We start from the raw sequence: 17,767 nt of genomic DNA on the forward strand, positions 1-17,767 counted from the left end.
TTTTTGACAAGTTCGCCATTGACTCCAACTATTTAAAATTATTTCTCTGTACATAACGCACCCACTGCGTTATCTAAAATATAAAAATAAGCCGGGTTTTCCTTCCTGACGCTATAACTCCAGAAACGCGAACCGATTTCCACGGTGTTGCATTTTTTGAAAAGGTCTTGGCCTCCGTGAGGTGTATAGCAAAGAAAATTCAGGAGAAAAGCGGGAAAACAGGGAACATCATTGGTGGCGAAACGGAGTTCGCCGAGTTTGCAGGTATATTATGTGTATGTGAAGTTATTTTCACATAGGTATACATTACAACCAGACCCGCTACAACAATTTGTGGATCATATAGGTAGAGTTGCTTCGTGTGGGAATCGAACCCGCTACACTACACGTGCGGCAGCCGGTTACGCAACCACCGCGACAACCGCACAGTTGGGAATGTGGTACATTACATTCTATCTGCCCAGGAATTAATGAATGATGAAGGTTATAGTACGAGCTCCAACCTGTGTAGTAGGTACTTTCTGATTGGGATGCTAAAAATGTTCGTAATAAGGCCGTTTTTTTGGTGTGGGACTGCTAAATCAGATTAAACATGATAGAGCCAGCTGAAAGGGATTAAGACAAGGTTTATTTGCTTGTTGATACTGAAGATGAGGATAATGATTTGTGATACCATTAATTTCCCTATATTTGCCACGGTCACGTGGTAGAGGTCACGATGAATAAGCACTTCTTGAATGCCAGGAACGTGGCTGTCTCGCCTCGTCAACCTGTATGTGTCGTTCACATTTTGGGACAATTTAAAAATAGTTTTAAAGTTGAACTTGTTTAACGTAATAATTTATAATCTTTTGGCTTTTTCTTGGTATAGGTAAATGCCATACTTTAAGTAGGTAGGTAGTTAGGTACTACTTTATGACATTTATGTTCCAATATTTATTTGATTTATTTTGTACTGTTAATCACTAACATTGGTAATTCTAAGAGATTATACATAAAAAGAAATAAATTTGGTAGCATGTGATGTTTTCGCTAAAAATGTTGGTGATTGGTTTATTAATATCATCAGCTTCAGCTTATTTGCATTTCTAGTTTCATCGAACCGCACAAATAAAAGTAAGTTGCAAGATAAAATTATCGTCATTATAGTTTGTCTATTCTATGAAAATGTCGTGCCGATTACGGGACCGTACAGAATGGGACGTGAGGGCTTCTACTTTAGCCCGAAACACATTTAATCCTATAAGAGATATTATCGAAACTCTTCGTATTAAACCGAATCCGGATATACCGTACATCGCCCTCTCAGTAGGTGAGTAACCCTTTTTTGTTTGTTTACCAAAAACCCAAAATCAGTGTTGACTGACTTCCCGTTCTTGTAGCCAAAAATAAGGCTTAATTTTCGAGCATGTCTGCATTTCGTGACTAACTAAATAAATCCAGGCCTTTAGGTACTAATTCTGTTCTAATTAAAAAAAAATAGGTTGTACGGGCAATATTTTTCTGTAATATCTGGCCGCAGAATCGGCAAATAATTGCACAGCCAAATCAAACACGGCCATACCAAAACGTTTGGTTACATAACCGGGATAGTACCTAATATTAACTGTAACACTACTTGGTAATGTTTGCAATATAGGATTGCAGGATCTTCGTCAGATTTAGTGAATTTTTTTTTTAATTTTCGCTGTACAAAATGATATGGGGTTTCAAATTCAGTTCGGTTAAGCAGAATAAGTATTATAAGGCCCTTAATTTAACAATTCCTAAGGTCAACGAAATTTTCAAAGACCGCGGGTAGTACTTCAGTAACAACACCCATGATGTTATATTAAAAAGAAGACAGTTACTATATTGGGGCTCATCATTTCTTTTTTGATAAAGCTGAACTTAATTTATTAGACCGTAGTCTACCCCAGTTTTTAGACAACAAACGAGTAAAACATCACATTTGCTACATTTTATCACACGGGTTGTAGGAAGTGAGGTGTACCCTGGCCCCAGGATTCACGGGACGCCTTTAGAGCAGTTGTAGCACAGTAGTAGTTGTGGGATACGAAAGGGCCCCATGTTATTTGCTATACACGAGCAGCATGCTCTACAGACGCGCCTTTTTTTTTGAGGGTGGAAAACCATCCAGTGTCTTCTGCCGCCTTGGGCGAGGCGGGAGAGAGTGTCGGACTCTTACAAACTAAAAACCACTCCGTTCCTACTCCTGCTTTTCGAGCCGGAGTCCCGGATCTACCTACAGACGCGCCTGGCTGTTTCATCACCTTTACGCTTGGGAATAAATTTTGTGCCAGTTAAATTGCCTCTAAATAGATTTAAGTTAAATGAGTATAGTTAAACTGAAAACATTCTCAGTAAGATTCAAGAGCAGATACGCCATTTCATCATCCCAGGCAGCGTTATCCGGGTTGCCTCCTTTCGGGACTCAGAGTCCGCATTCCTGCTTCAGTCACTCCACTTGCGTGATCTTTCGCTTCCTTGACAATGAAGTCGTTTCCACCTATACCTAAGTGATCAGAAAAGTATGTACCGAACCAAACCGAATCGAATCCTAGTCTCATGTGATCATGTCTGATAGTCGCTCAATAGTTGCGTTTGTAACCATTCGAACAATGAATCAATCAATTTAACAATGACGATGACAATGACATCCCATTTAAATTTATCCAGTGCAAATATTAATTTATAATCTGTTCAGTAATCACGCGAGATTCCTTTTAAGGTCTTTTAATCATTCAGTTCTTACTTTAATATAATACAGACGTCAGTTCTTTATTCGATTTTCAACATTATCTCAAGACGATTAAGTTGTATTTTTTTAAAGCTATTTGATAGATAGATACTAGAAGGACGACCTAGGTACTGTGTTTACTCGGAAAAGTAATGAATGAAATGGCCCGTGATCACGGTCGAGTTTACACTAACAATAATTACCTCAGATAATACTTTTTAATAAGTTCCTTACCGTCAGATCTTTATTCGATTTTCAACATTATCTCAAGACGATTAAGTTGTATTCTTTAAAGCAATTAAGACTTTTATTGCTTGGATTAGTAAGAGTTGCCAACAGTCATCTCAGTAATTAAATAGATCACCCATTGTGTTTATCCGATGAAGGATTTTTCACAGTAAATAACATTGCTTCGTGGAAAGTTTATAATTTTTTTTAATTACTTAATCCCTGGTCTGTTTGATACTTACCTATTCACTGAAGATTTCCTATTTCCTTTACCTAAGTGATGCCTTTGATATTGTTCATGTACTTAAACTGCAGTAACGGTATCTTTTCTTTCTAATTTGTTTGTAGGTAATCTCATTGTGATACCCTCTTGTTTGTATCATGATCGCTTTTTTAATGTTTTCTGATTCCTCTATTATTTTTTGTAGAGCACAAAAAATCGCTAAATCCGTTGGTCATTGAAACGTCTGGGATGGTCGTTTTGGGCAACACCGAAAGTCTGATAAGGATCTTATGAATTAAGAATGCCGTAAATATTGAAAGGTCCTTTTAGAGGTATTTAATGGCAGTTGTTTTGTTTTCTAGGTTCGGATAAAGGATAAACAATTAACAAACGAGTTTATTTGCTTTCTCTTTCTATATTTTCTGTCCCTGTCTAATAGGCGAGTCTGGTTTTGGACACAGGGTCCTGTGATTGAACATTGGATGTGCAAGTGTTTATCAATGTCTAATTAGAAAAAAGTTTTACACAGAGAGGAGTGGAAGGAAGGTAGGGATGCCTTTGCCCTGCAGTGGGACGAACTGAAATCGAAATCGAATTAGAAATTAATCAATAACAGTCAGGAACCAAGTAAGAGTACCTAATATTGGTTTTGGCAAATCCCTCAGAGTTCGTACAAGACATTTTTAACTTAAAAGAAAAGTCTTTAACTCTTTAGCTTTTTAAACTTCGTACTACATAGATAAGAAGGCTACGTAAATTCATAAATTAGACTTATGAATCGTTAAGTGGTAGGTATAAACGGTTTTTCTTCTTTTAAATATTAGATAGTTAGCTATTCAAACTACTTATAAATAAAATAATCTGTTGATCAACATCACGTGAGACGATCATACGAACTATTTTTATTAAATAAAAGAATGGCGTTACTACAGTAACAGGTTCGGACGGTGAGCATGGGTGGCTAACCGCCCGCGCCTCAAAGAGCCGTAGCCACAGATAAGAAGGGCCTCATTTAATTATGCCGCCCTGGGCCTCTGACTAGGTTAGTCCGCCACTGCACAGATCCCCATCTGTGCCCAGCAGGGCTGATGCCGCCCCGGAGCTGCGGACTGTCTACGGGTTACCGGGACTCCTGCTCGGAAAGCAGGAGTAGGAACGGGGTGGTTTTTATTTAGTAAGAGTCTGACACTCCCTCTCATCAGGTCCAAGACGGGAGAACGAGAAGTAATTGGATCAGTAACCCAAAAAAAAAAAAAATACATTAACAGATTTTCTTAGTACCAATTAACATACCTATCTCTTCTAACTTTCTTATAAATTAATAAAACAAAAATTTGAAGGGAAAGTTTGTTTGCTATCCAGGTAAGTAGGTAATAACAATCGTTTTCGTGGGGTAGGTAGAGTGTTCCGAAAATAACCACATAATCACATTATTTCTCACATAGTCGGCAATGTTATGCCTACCTGATGCAGATGAAGGATTTTAGTTTTTTTTAAATAACTTTGCCCCACACTAGGATTTTCCCCTGTATTGTGGGTGCGTTTACAAACATACATATGACACCCAGACCCGAAACAACATTTTGTGGATCACACAAAGAGTTGCACCGTGCGGGAATCGCACCCGCTACACATTGCAAGCCAGCCAGTTGCCCAGCCACTGCGCCAACCTTGCAGTCAAAAGTGGGTGTACTTAGGCTCCAGTGACCGCTTGTCACCAGGTCATCTGTAAAGTTTTATTAGAAATATCCGAATCATGACAACGGAACCCAACTTTAGTCCATTCAACTTAGGTATAATTGCGAGAACCCTAGGTGTAACATGCGCTTAAATTTCAGACATTTTTAGCACGTGATTCAAGCGTGTCTATTGACATCTATTTTAGTTTTATTTCGTTAGTTTTTTATGTAGAATGTTTGTATTAAATTACATTTATTAGATAGGTAAGTAGATACCTATTTATACGGTTCGGAAATTGGATATTTGCCCTCAAATGTCGACTTCGCGAATATCCTGAGTTTTTCGAATTTATCTGATTAAATCAAAATAGGTAATAGTGTCTAGTGTGGCGCTCTATAATAATAATAAAAAAATAGTTAAAACTCACAAGACAACTTTTATAACGTCACACCGAAATAACTTTACTGACGTCACTAGCATGCCATTTGTTTTGCTAGCTCATAGCGGCACGCAATACTTAACATCGAATGGGCTACAATTTTCCGATTTTCTCGACGAAGTTTCATATTTTTTTTATTAAATTTTAGCCACTGACCTCTGCTGACCAAAGCCTCTTCTTGCATGGAGAAGGTTAGCATTAACTACCACGCTTGCTCAATGCGAGTTGGCGATTTCAAACTTATAATTAGAAATTATAATCCCAACTTTCTTTACAATGTTTTTCTTCGCCGTTTGTTTAGTGGTGTCTAAATAATTAAATTAGAAAGTACTTGCCATTGGTAGGATTCGAACCAGCACCCTCATGCATGAGCGGGCGTCTTAAACCTCCGGGCCACCAATTCAATAGGCTTTATGCTTGTTTAGAAAAAAAACACACCGGCCGAATTGATAACCTCCTTCTTTTTGGGAAGTCGATTAATTAAGCAACATTCATCCATATTTTGGCGACGAATCCAATCCGGACCGTTACCGTATTTCTAGAGTTGAACTACTAAAAATATTCCCCAACCATAAAATAAATTATTATCTAATATGTTTATATATTTTGCCTAATGGATTTTCTTTACAAATTTTGTTTACTAAATGACTCTATTAATATTAAAATTGTGTTTTATATAGATAACAAGCAAATAATACATAATGTATTTTTTACGATATATCAAGTCTTTATTTACTTAAGAATAATTTATTTAAAACAATTATCAATAAGCTATCTTGTCTTAGGGGTTTTTTTAAATTTAAGAGTGGTTGATGACAACGGGCACTTGTTAAATATTTTGTAGGTGGGCTTATACGCACATATAGGTAAGTTTATTTCTATGAAAAATTTTATAGTGCTTTCAACAATAACCTATCTAACAATGTCGTAAAACTCTTCCACTATTTAAGTTTTTATTTAGAACTCGAGGAAAAGTCATGCAAAAAACAAACATATAAAATACCTACCTACAAGGAAAGAGGCTTATTTTTGTTCCTGACGACTGATTAACACATATTAATAACACATTCATTAAAGGTCCGAAAACAAGAAAGTATAAAAAATACTATTATATTCATAAAACAAGTCTATTTTACATACGATTCTTAGAACTATATTTTTAAATATGTTATTTAAATGTCAATGCGCATACATAAATATTTTACTTAGCTAACTGCGAAGAAATAGATGGGCCCATTAGTATGAAAATATATTTTGTCTAGTCAAGTTAAAATTTTTGTAATAATTAATTATTATTGATTAAGGAAAAACATTAGGTATATATTATATTCATGTGATCAGCACTCTCAGGTTTAGACTGAGATCATGAAAAATATCTACCAGATTTTCTGGAAATTATTAAGTACGTAGGTAGGTATTGATCACATCTAAAATTGCATACCAAGTTATGAAAAAGAAACATAAAAGCTGCGGACTATCATACAATGAATATTAAATATGATTATGATGAATAAAATAAATTATGATATGAGCTGAGGGTGCATGCGACCTTTTAAAAATATGAAGATTAAAGTTTTTTTGTCCAACTTAGGAATGTGGAATTGAATTGTCGTAATTAATTAATTAATTGTTTTTTAGACTTCTTTCTTCTTTCTGCTGACATCTTTTTGTATAATAGCCACAAAATACGGTCTAGTATAGAAGCTAATCCTAATCTTAACTTAGAATAGTTTAATAAATCGTCCTTTTGTCATAGGAATAGACCCCACTTTTGCACAATTATAACCTAAAAAATGTCTCAATTTCAGGCGATCCGACTGCTTTCGGCAATCTGCAACCTTCTGAGAACATCATAGACACTGTTTGTGAGATGGCCAGGCTAAATGAAACTCGGAGCTATGGGCCTACCATTGGACACTGGGAGGCCAGACAGGCTGTGGCGGAGTACAGTGCTCACCAGGGTCCAGTGACGGCAGACGACGTGATCCTCTGCAGTGGCTGCTCACACGCCATTGATATAACCCTCAGTGTCATCGCTGACGCTGGACAAAATGTCCTCATCCCACGACCTGGCTACTTGATACACAAAACTCTTGGGGAAGGATTGGGGATCGTTATCAAGTACTATGATTTATTGGTGGGTAGTTTTCTGTTAGCATAGCTGGTTGAAAATATACGTTTTTGTCTTTAATTAAAATTCTGCAGTCAATAAAATATGTGATTAAATACTTTATTTTATTTTTAGCCTGACGAGGACTGGCAAATAGATCTAGTGAGTCTGGAGAGTCAAATAGACGAAAATACAGCAGCTATCATCGTGAACAATCCGTCTAACCCGTGTGGCTCAGTTTATACCAAGAAACATTTAAAAGACATTATCGAGGTGGCATTGAGAAATCGCGTGCCGATAATTGCGGACGAAATTTACGAACACTTCGTTTTCTCCAAACACGAATTCACTTCATTATCGTCTCTTTCTAAGGATGTCCCAGTTATAACATGCAGCGGAGTCACGAAGAGATTTCTTATTCCTGGCTGGCGACTGGGCTGGATAATCATACACGACCGTAACAATATTCTGGGCAAAGAAGTCCGCAAAGGCTTGTTTAGTATGTCAACGCGGATTTTGGGACCAAATACGTTGCTGCAGAGAGCTCTTCCGAGAATTCTGAAGGAAACTCCACAGAGTTTCTTTGACGACACAATGAGATTTATCGAGGTGAGGTTATGAACTTTTAATACACAAATTACCTAATTGTAAACTGACGAATCTGTGATCAGCAGAAATGAAAAGTTATTCCGACTTGGTTGTAATCTTTTGTTTTGGGACCCAATTTTTTACAATCGTTTGAATTGTTTTTCAATTTTCTCATATTTGAACTACCGAACTCCTTCCTATCTATGCGGTTTTAAACTTCTAATAAATGTGTTTTGTTCATGTTTTCAGAGTCAAGCACATTTGGCTTACCAGGAGCTGCAAAAATCCCCAGCATTACGTCCGATCATGCCTCAAGGGTCCATGTACATGATGATCCAAATTAAAATGTCTTTATTCCCTAAATTCGAGAATGAACTTCAATTTATTTCTCAACTCTGCAACGAGCAGTCGGTTCTATGTATTCCTGGAAAGGTACCTAAATAGTGTTATTTTCAAAAGTTTGCAACATAATATTTCTTCTGTAAAAATTATAATTGCATGGTGTGGAGGTCGTGGGTTCCAATTTGTATTGTAGTGTCAAATTCTATAGCTATAGTTAATTAATAACTTTAAAAATTATTCACTACCACTAATAACTAAGTACGTCACCTATCCTTTCTAAGTTATTGCAATTTATACCTAAAAATATAGGTATTTAAGTTAATTTTTCTAATATTATTTAATTTCATTCCAGTGTTTCAACTATCCCAACTACATGCGGATTGTACTAACTGTACCAGAAGATATATTACGGGAAGCATGCAACAGAATCACAAAGTTTTGTGAACAACATATGATGAAGGAGAAATTAAAGATGGCGGATAATGACGTTGTTTCCATTTTGAACGAGAAATCATCAGAGGTGTCTTCAAAACAGCAAATGTTGAAGAATATTTCGTAATTTTGATTCCAAGTTAGGGCCTGTCTGATTTTTGTCTGGCTAACTCAACTGCATCACATGGTTTATTTTGGTCCTTTGATTAATAAAAGTCCCTTGATTGCGATAGTCCTTAAATACTATATCGTTAGGTACAGGCGTAGTAACCTTCTCTATAATCTGAGTCCTTTATTATATGTATAAGTATGTAGGTTTGGATCCAGTCTCTGTATAAAACTTGGGACGCCCTAAATTGTAGATATTACTGGGTTTTTGTCAACTAGTTATTTACACGACACTAGTAATGTAACTAACGCATTTAATGTAAAAGACGCAATCAATTCATAAAATCAAAGTAACGCAGCTTGCCTTCATATTTAGAAGAACTCTGCCTTAAAATCGCACTCCTTGCTACGCTTGTGTGTTACTTGTTGAATGTTGTTATTGTTAAGAATAGGTAGTTCATAAGTAATTTAATGTAACTATAGTATGAATAAGGACAAACAAAACTATAAGTAGGTACGTCACAATTACAGTTAGCTTAACGTTTTCCTAAATTTGGGGATTCCCATATTTTTTTGGCCGAGGATCATTTTTATAATTCTTTTTATGTTACCACTATTTCTTTTGTAATATGAACTCAGTTGCTTTTCTCAGCAATCTCTTTTCCTATGAGTTTAATACGAGCTTTAAGCGTGGTATTTATTGGACAGAAGTCCACGGACCACCGCTTGGGAACCACTGTCCTAGATGATCCTGAACCTGTACAATCTGAAAAGAAAAACAGAAAACATCAACATACATACTATTGTTGGGCATGATCATCTCGCCTGGTGAGGATGTCGTCTTTGCCAATCTTAGGTAACATAAACATTCCAGCCTGTTCCTTATAATACAAACAGATATCAGACTAATGTAAAGGAATAACGCCTATCTTCACATTATTCGCTTTTATTACTGTATGTTCGACTTTTAAATATTTTGTAGTAAAAAATGCTAATATCAACAAAACGCCTAAGAAAATAATAAGAGACGAAGGTAGCCTGTTCAATATTTGCTTAGTATTTTAATATAACTTGTAAAGGAATTAAAATGTTGCACAAACATATTGCACAATGCATGTTATAGAAGGAGATTTTTTTTTTTCTTAAATCATGTCTTTCTACTGTTTTGAATCATGTATTTTAATTAAGTTCTTAGTTTTGTAGAATTTTATTTATTAGGTATCTATTAAATTGGTTAATACAGAGCTACATGCATTAAGTAAGTTTGTATTTACTATTTCTAATAATAAGGCCTTTAAAATTAGTTTAAAATTTTGTAAGTATTCTTAATACATTCGCTGTATAAGCAAATATATTATTTAATGTTAAAATGTTGTTTTCGTTTTAAAACTTAACGCTTAACGTGTTAATGCATTGCAGCCTATTTTCATTTACACCACTGAGTAATTTTACCAAGTCTTCATTGTACCAATTCTGTACAAAATAAAGAGGTGGGCCTATTATGCTACCCTGTGGAACCCATGAAAAAATATTAAAAGTTTTAATTGCTTGCTGCGATTTATTCTGTTTATTCTGTACAGTATAAAATGCCATATAATACCTAAGTACCTATTTAAAAATTCTTCAACCAAACTTTACTTATGCATTAGTTTTTTAGATGGGTTCCTCAAGGTAGCAACCTGGGACCACTGCTTTTAAACCGATAAAAATAAGGACATTTAGAACCTGGACATATTAGGTACTTCCAGAACAAATACACTTTGATGTTATTGACGACTATGAAAGGCCTTCGAGCTCATAACCTATAGGGAAAGGGAGATTATGCGTATATCATAACACATGAGTCATTATTATGTAGTATAAAACATTAGTTATAATTATCTATCAGGATATGATAATTTTTAAACGGACTAATAGGTGTCAATAACTATTCGTAGCACCTACCCGTGGAGACTGTTTACCGCATAGGCGCATAATAAACTTCTTGTTATTGTTTACGTTTCTGTTTACATTCCAAACTATGAAACGCACTAAGTATTATTATTGACTACACTACTAATGACGTAAGAACTGGCAACTTCTGACTAACGTAAACAGACGTTTCACAACAACATATTTTTTCTAATCATGGTATCACCATTTTTTTAAGAGGAAAAATCATCCAATTACTTCTCCCGCCCTGGTTGAGGCGAGAGGGAGTGTCAAACTCTTTTTTCTGGCTAAAAGCCACCCCGTCCCTACTCCTGATTTTTGAGCCGTAGCCCCGGTAAACCCGCTAGGTAGTCCGCAGCTCCATCACCACATATGGAGAAGATATAAGAAGAACATAACGTAATATAAATAAACTAATACTAGATATTTGGTAATTATATGATCAAGTTGCATCACCACGAACGTTCGAAGTTTTGCATGCCGATCTCTTAAAAAGCTAGACCAACTAAACTACAATTGTTTTCGATAGGAAAGAATTACGACTGCCCTAGGGTAATTATGTCCTTAATTTTAATATTTACCAGTGAAAACCGAATGATAGATTCAATTGTTATCACATAAAGTGCAGTCGCACTAAAATTCGAGCTTATGATGTAACAAACCGCATTTTTTACACAGCGACACCTCTCAGTATTAATAAGAACTAAAAGTTGTAATAGAATATTCCAAGCAAGATAGAAACAGGGTTAGAAGAAAACATTAAAAAAGTGATATTTGCAGTGAAATTAACTAAATCTTTAACGTAACATTATATTATTTTATTACGTCGCTTTTTCTATGTTTTTAATAAGTACCTTAAAAACGCAATTGATTTAATAAAAGCTTTTGTAGTACGAATATTTTAGCAATATTTTGTGTGTTGTGGTTTTAAAGTAATAACTTACGTCTCTTATTTTATTTTTTGTTGTTCACAAACAATACTCCGCGAAGGACTACTTAATAAGCAAAAATTTCGTAAAATGTCAGTATTCCCGGTGAATGAGATGGATGATGCAATAAATTATTTCAGGTGCTCATTAAAAACTGACAGCACCTACATGTGCAGATAAAAATACCTCGTATTTCAGAACAATTAAACTAATTGTGATCGTGTACCTACTGCAATATTTTTTAACAAACGCCAAAGTTGTAGAACCTGTTTATGATACGATCCTATTTTTAGGGCTAAGGTTAACACGACATATATTTTATAATGGAATATTTACATCTAGATATTTTGTTCGTAAGCTTGCATAATTTTGAAAAATATTGTGCATTGTGTCTTTGAAATGCCTTAGGTAGATCGCTACATCGCGTTGGGTATACCTCTAGATATAATTTTAATATTTCTGTGGGTGTGATCCTACGTGATGGATTAGGTAACCATGTCTCATACTGCACACAGCAATAAAACACCTATGAATTTAAAAAAATAAATACTTACGTAATTTTTAAATTGACCATGTATTTAACTTTGTACAATTGCAAAGGTAAAGCTCCAACGTAACACAAGAAAGTCAACATTCTTAACCATATCTTACCTCATTTGTTTTATTTTTTGTATCTAACTGATATCTATTAGATGAGACCCATCGCAGTGTCCCATCTTCATCAGGTAAAAGGATCCCCACCCTTCCTACATTCCTCTCGCTTCAACACTTATCTCTTAATTACACGTGAGTAATAAATTTTAAAGTACCTAATTAAATTCAAAAATAAATATTTTGACTCCAAACAACCTGTGTATTAGCGCCTTTAAACGTAACATTCGGCAAAAATACAAGAATATAGGTACATAATTGAATCTGCATTCTTTTTTTAAATAAAAATTTGGTTAAAAAGACAATAAAAAAAAGTTTTGTTCAACATTAAATGAGAAACAGTCATGTGTTAACAATAATCCAGAGAGCACGTACCGGCCTAAATAATTAATAGAGTAGAGCCTTCACGGCTTAAATATATTTTTTATGTAAGACAAGTAATGAATAATCAAATACCAGCGATATCGTACGCTTTGAGCGGCCAGCTTGTTATGTTGAAATAACAAAACTTTCCATGGCGTTCTGGAACAGTCTGGGGAAACCACTTGGACAGAACTCGTAAGGTAAGAAATGGGACAGACGTACTGCTTTACATGAAAACTGTATTTACATTCATTAATCCAGAGATCAGTCTTGGTACTAAATTGCCTGATATAATGTAGAAAATATAATATCTTTCGTCTTTTTGTATTGTTAGACCATGAGACCAACTTCGGCCAAATTAGGTACACTGGTAGGTAAGCAACAGATAATTAGTTAATTCTTCAGCTATCTAAAATTCGTGGTCAGGTAGACACTTATAAACATAATTTATTTGTCTAGGTAAGCACGATATTAGTATCCACAAATCGTGCTAGCTGAAATCTATAAACTTTATTAAATATTAACTATAAAACATAAATGTCAGTCTCGTTAAAACCCAAGAACGACTGGACCAACTTGGCAAAAATCTATTTCAAGCGTTTGTGGAATTCCGGGGAAAGTTTAAAGGTGAGAGAATTTAAAAAAGTCTAAGTTAATACAATTTGTTATTTTCATAAGATGATGCTTTCTAAATGTTGATACCTACATTGTTTAAAATAAAATTATAAATAGGTAAGGAAAAAAGAACAGTTAGGTTTTAGTTAAATCTATCCTCGTCATGGAATAAAACAAGCTAGAGTGAATATCAACAATAATATTTAGAACCGACGAACCAATCCAGTGTCGCATTCTTTTGGGTGTGGACGGTGCACACCAATAAAATTGAGAGGGACATTAGAGCGGTTTACCCTAGCCCGAGCTTTTTTATGTGCTATAGATATCGGTAGGGGCCAGTGTGTGGCTTGTAGAATATATAAACAACCTGATTCTATTGCCGTCATCGCATCTACATTTTCAAACCAGTTCCACGACTCGAGAGCCTGAGCTTGTCAAACGCCACTGTTCCGATACAAAACTGAGTTGTATCGAAATGCGAGCAATATTCTCAATTCAAGTTTAAGTGACGCCGCAGCTTTTATATTCCGCAAGTTTTGTGCCGATGTCGCGACGGTCTCGAGGAAGCAACACATGGGAGGTGCGTGCATCGACGTTGGCTCGCAATACCCATAACCTGATAAGGGACATCGTCGAGAACCTTCAGGTAGAGCCGAACCCTGAGAAGCAGCTCATAGCCCTTTCAGTCGGTAAGTGTTTACTTTCAAATATTTAAATTCCAATTTATAAAACGGGCTCCCTATGATTATGAGATTTTATTAATCTAAATTAAAATATTTTTTAGAATTATATTAAAAAAATTAAATAAGCCGAACAACAAATTAATTTTAATAAATGGGTAAATTGTAAGTGGCCACAAATATTGTTTATCACCTATTGTTTTAAGATAGTGCGTCCTGTTTGTTAACATGGGAGACCCAAAGGTGAAATCTGCTCAACTTACCTGTCTTAAAATACATCTTCTAATGTATCTGACCGATCTCACAGCAACTAGTACTTAAACATGTGTGAAGAAATATATAAATATTGTATGTAACATCTAATGCGACGTAAATGTCGCGAAAAATAAGTGAGAAGAAATAGGTTAGCAGATTATTTATTTGTGTATCAAGGTCAACAGGATTTGGATTTCACAATATTTTTAACGAGCTATACATTTGTTTTGTACGTTAGGTGATCCGACAACTTTTGGAAATCTTAACCCTCCCGAGCAAGTACTGCAAGCTGTTCGGGAGAGTAATGAATGGCTTAGCAGTCGCAGTTATGGCCCTGCAAAGGGACACATCGAAGCCAGGGTGGCCGTAGCGCAGTACAGTGCCCACCAGGGAGACATTTCACCCGAAGACGTCGTCCTGTGCAGTGGGTGCTCACATGCAATAGAACTTGCTATCACAGTGATCGCCGACTCAGGACAAAATGTATTGGTTCCCCGTCCTGGCTTCATGATATACAAGACTGTCGCTGAAGGATTAGGCATTAATATCAAACATTATGACTTATTGGTATGTTAACTTTACTGAAAAATATTTAATAATTCCAGTTCCATAGGAGGTGCCGCAGATTCTGATACTTTAACTATGGTAGTAACAGACATAGTCAGGTAGGGTTTTCGAGATAATCAGACGAAACATATGAGGAAACGTGCGAAAACTAGAGGCATAGCAGCAGGATAGACAAGTATAAATATGAGCCGATGTTAAACAAGTTTCTAGTAGCATAACAAGTTTCTTGTGGAATGGATTTGCATACTGCTCATTTACGCTTTATTTTATTTATAACTGCGTAAATCCTTGATTAAAGGTTATTTAATGAAATGATAGAATGTCATAATGATGTTTTGTTGCAGCCAGATCAACAATGGAAGATAGATCTCGAGGATCTAGAGAACCAGATAGACGACGACACTGCCGCTATCGTCGTAATAAATCCTTCGAATCCTTGCGGTTCAGTATATGACAAGGGGCATCTATACGAAATACTTGATATAGCATCGAGGAACCACGTGCCCATCATCGCTGATGAAATATATGAACATTTTGTGTTCTCAAATCATGAATTCACTGCACTATCAGCTTTATCGGTAGACGTTCCGATACTAACATGTGGTGGCCTTACGAAAAGGTTTTTGGTACCTGGCTGGCGCATGGGATGGGTCATTATCCACGACAGACACAATATATTCGGAAAAGAAGTTCGTCAAGGTTTGTCAAATTTGGCGACTAGAATTTTAGGGCCAAACACATTAATACAGAGGGCATTACCAGCGATCCTTACATGCACACCACAGAGCTTTTTCGACGAAGTTGTGTTATTTATAGAGGTGAGTGAAACTTATAATATTTTATTTGATGCAATAATAATGATAATTTTCTAAATAGGTGACATATTTCTTGCAACTTAAAAATAGACATACCTACCTACCTTTTTATTAGTTTTGTTTGTAATTGTTACGTAACTCTTCTTAAGTATAAAGAATATTTTTTTTTATCGATGTTGATGATGATAGTATTTACAGATTTAGGTAGCATTTTGGACAAAGTAGAGAAGTATTTGAAGTGACTTATTTCTTCTCTTAAAAATTTCAGAACCAGGCGAAACTGGCCTTTGATGAACTACGATGTGCTCCTGGTTTGCGTCCTATAATGCCACAGGGTGCAATGTATATGATGATTGAGATCAAGCTGTCACTGTTTCCAAACTTCAAGAATGAACTACAATTTGTTGAACGCCTGGTAGCCGAGCAGTCGGTGTTTTGCTTACCTGGACAGGTCAGTATTTGAAGTTGTTATTGGACAAAAGTCTATAAATATTCAAAGCTCTGCTATCTGATGTAACTGTTGATTTTCATCGACATCTATTAAAGCAAGAACCATTCCGTTTAAATGCATTAGATAAATACAATCATAGTAAATAATTACACGTAATCCAATATTAGAATAAGCGATTATTGGTCACATTTTCTTAATTTCTATTATTTTCAGTCGTAACCTACATTCTCAATGTTTTCGTACTCAACGTATGGTTATAATGCAGGTGTACCACAGGGATCAATGTTAGGCCCACACCATTTTTATTGTAATATTTTTGTCTTATGTTTTGCCCCTACCTAATGACTTCAAGTTTTATTTCCGGGCTTCCCGTTTTATGGAGTTCAGATTAGATTTCAGTAGGTTGTAATAAAGCCACATCCAATTTTTAAAAGTTGTCTTGTTTTTGTTTCCAGTGTTTTGCCTATCCAAACTTTATGAGGATTGTGTTGACTGTGCCTGAAGATATACTGCGAGAGGCTTGCAAGAGAATGATACTCTTCTGCAAAGACCACATCGTATCGAGGGAGACCATCAAGGAAATTGAGAGTGATATAGTAACTGTACCAAATGACAATGAAGTCATCTGTGACAACGGTACTGCACACGTTGCTTAGAATAATGTGTTTTGCTTATAATAGTTAATAATTGCCATTTATTATAAAATAAATGGTCCCTATGTGCCTACGAAGATAGTTTTATAAAACTGCATGTCGTAGTTATGTTACATCAAAATGCTAATTAGAAGTGGGGTTAACTTTCCAAAGAATAGTGTTTGATGGTATTGGAACTAAAATTAGGATGTAGAGTTCATAATTTTGAATATTTACCGTAGTTATTCCAAAACTGCAACAAAAACACTGGTTCAGCTTTTGTTGTAATGAAAAAAACTAATGTATATGAACAGTGCCATATTTTTTATTGTTAATCACTGTAGGATTTACATTCCAAATTATCATGTTTGTAGTTTGTTTACTGTTGTCTCTTTCCTACAATATGATAAACTGGTAATGGTGTTATGTGATGTCAGTGATTGCATATGCATAACGCACTCACCCAGTGCATGGGAATCACGCCACGTCAAATGGTGAAACGTAAAACCTACGGTATTTTCCGCCAACATAAATAAACATGCGTAAAATAATTAACAATTTAATGAATTCTGCAGATTACTTGGAAACTGGTGTAATATAACTAATATGTGCATAATTTTACAAGTTGTAACTAAGTAGAGATGAATTTGTGGTTACCCTTTTGTTTATGTAAATAAAAATATTATAAAATATTTTGTTTTTGTTTAAAGTACGCGCATACTCTGACCTATTGGAGAAATTGTAGAAAAAGGTAAGGAACAGATTATAGCTAGTGTGCTTGGATTAATTAAAGGCATGTGATGGATGGAACGAGTGTATAAGAATTATTATGATTGCACCTATTTTAACAAGTGATGCTCTTTAGCTTCTACTCTGAAGTAAGTTTCAGTTACACATTAGGTACATACTTACACGTGCGTGAAATGGTTAAATGGGCATAATATTATCTTTTACGGATAATTAGTTTTATTATTTTATGAGTAACAA

General features: G+C 35.4%; 2 protein-coding genes across 2 annotated transcripts; both read left to right on the forward strand.

The window, feature by feature from the left end:
- Positions 1 to 1,131: 1,131 nt before the first annotated feature.
- LOC118273572 (tyrosine aminotransferase) lies at positions 1,132 to 10,260 on the forward strand. Its single transcript, XM_035590611.2, has 5 exons — positions 1,132 to 1,312; positions 7,119 to 7,447; positions 7,556 to 8,029; positions 8,258 to 8,440; positions 8,703 to 10,260. Exons 1-5 carry the CDS (start codon positions 1,162 to 1,164, stop codon positions 8,907 to 8,909), a joined length of 1,344 nt encoding a protein of 447 aa, XP_035446504.1. The 5' UTR covers positions 1,132 to 1,161; the 3' UTR covers positions 8,910 to 10,260.
- A 3,476-nt stretch (positions 10,261 to 13,736) lies between these two features.
- Positions 13,737 to 17,472, forward strand: LOC118273421 (tyrosine aminotransferase). Its single transcript, XM_035590386.2, has 5 exons — positions 13,737 to 14,069; positions 14,554 to 14,882; positions 15,227 to 15,700; positions 15,966 to 16,148; positions 16,604 to 17,472. Exons 1-5 carry the CDS (start codon positions 13,925 to 13,927, stop codon positions 16,802 to 16,804), a joined length of 1,332 nt encoding a protein of 443 aa, XP_035446279.1. The 5' UTR covers positions 13,737 to 13,924; the 3' UTR covers positions 16,805 to 17,472.
- Positions 17,473 to 17,767: the final 295 nt, after the last annotated feature.

The sequence above is a fragment of the Spodoptera frugiperda genome, chromosome 1, assembly GCF_023101765.2.
Source record: "Spodoptera frugiperda isolate SF20-4 chromosome 1, AGI-APGP_CSIRO_Sfru_2.0, whole genome shotgun sequence".
Classification (NCBI taxonomy): domain Eukaryota; kingdom Metazoa; phylum Arthropoda; class Insecta; order Lepidoptera; family Noctuidae; genus Spodoptera; species Spodoptera frugiperda.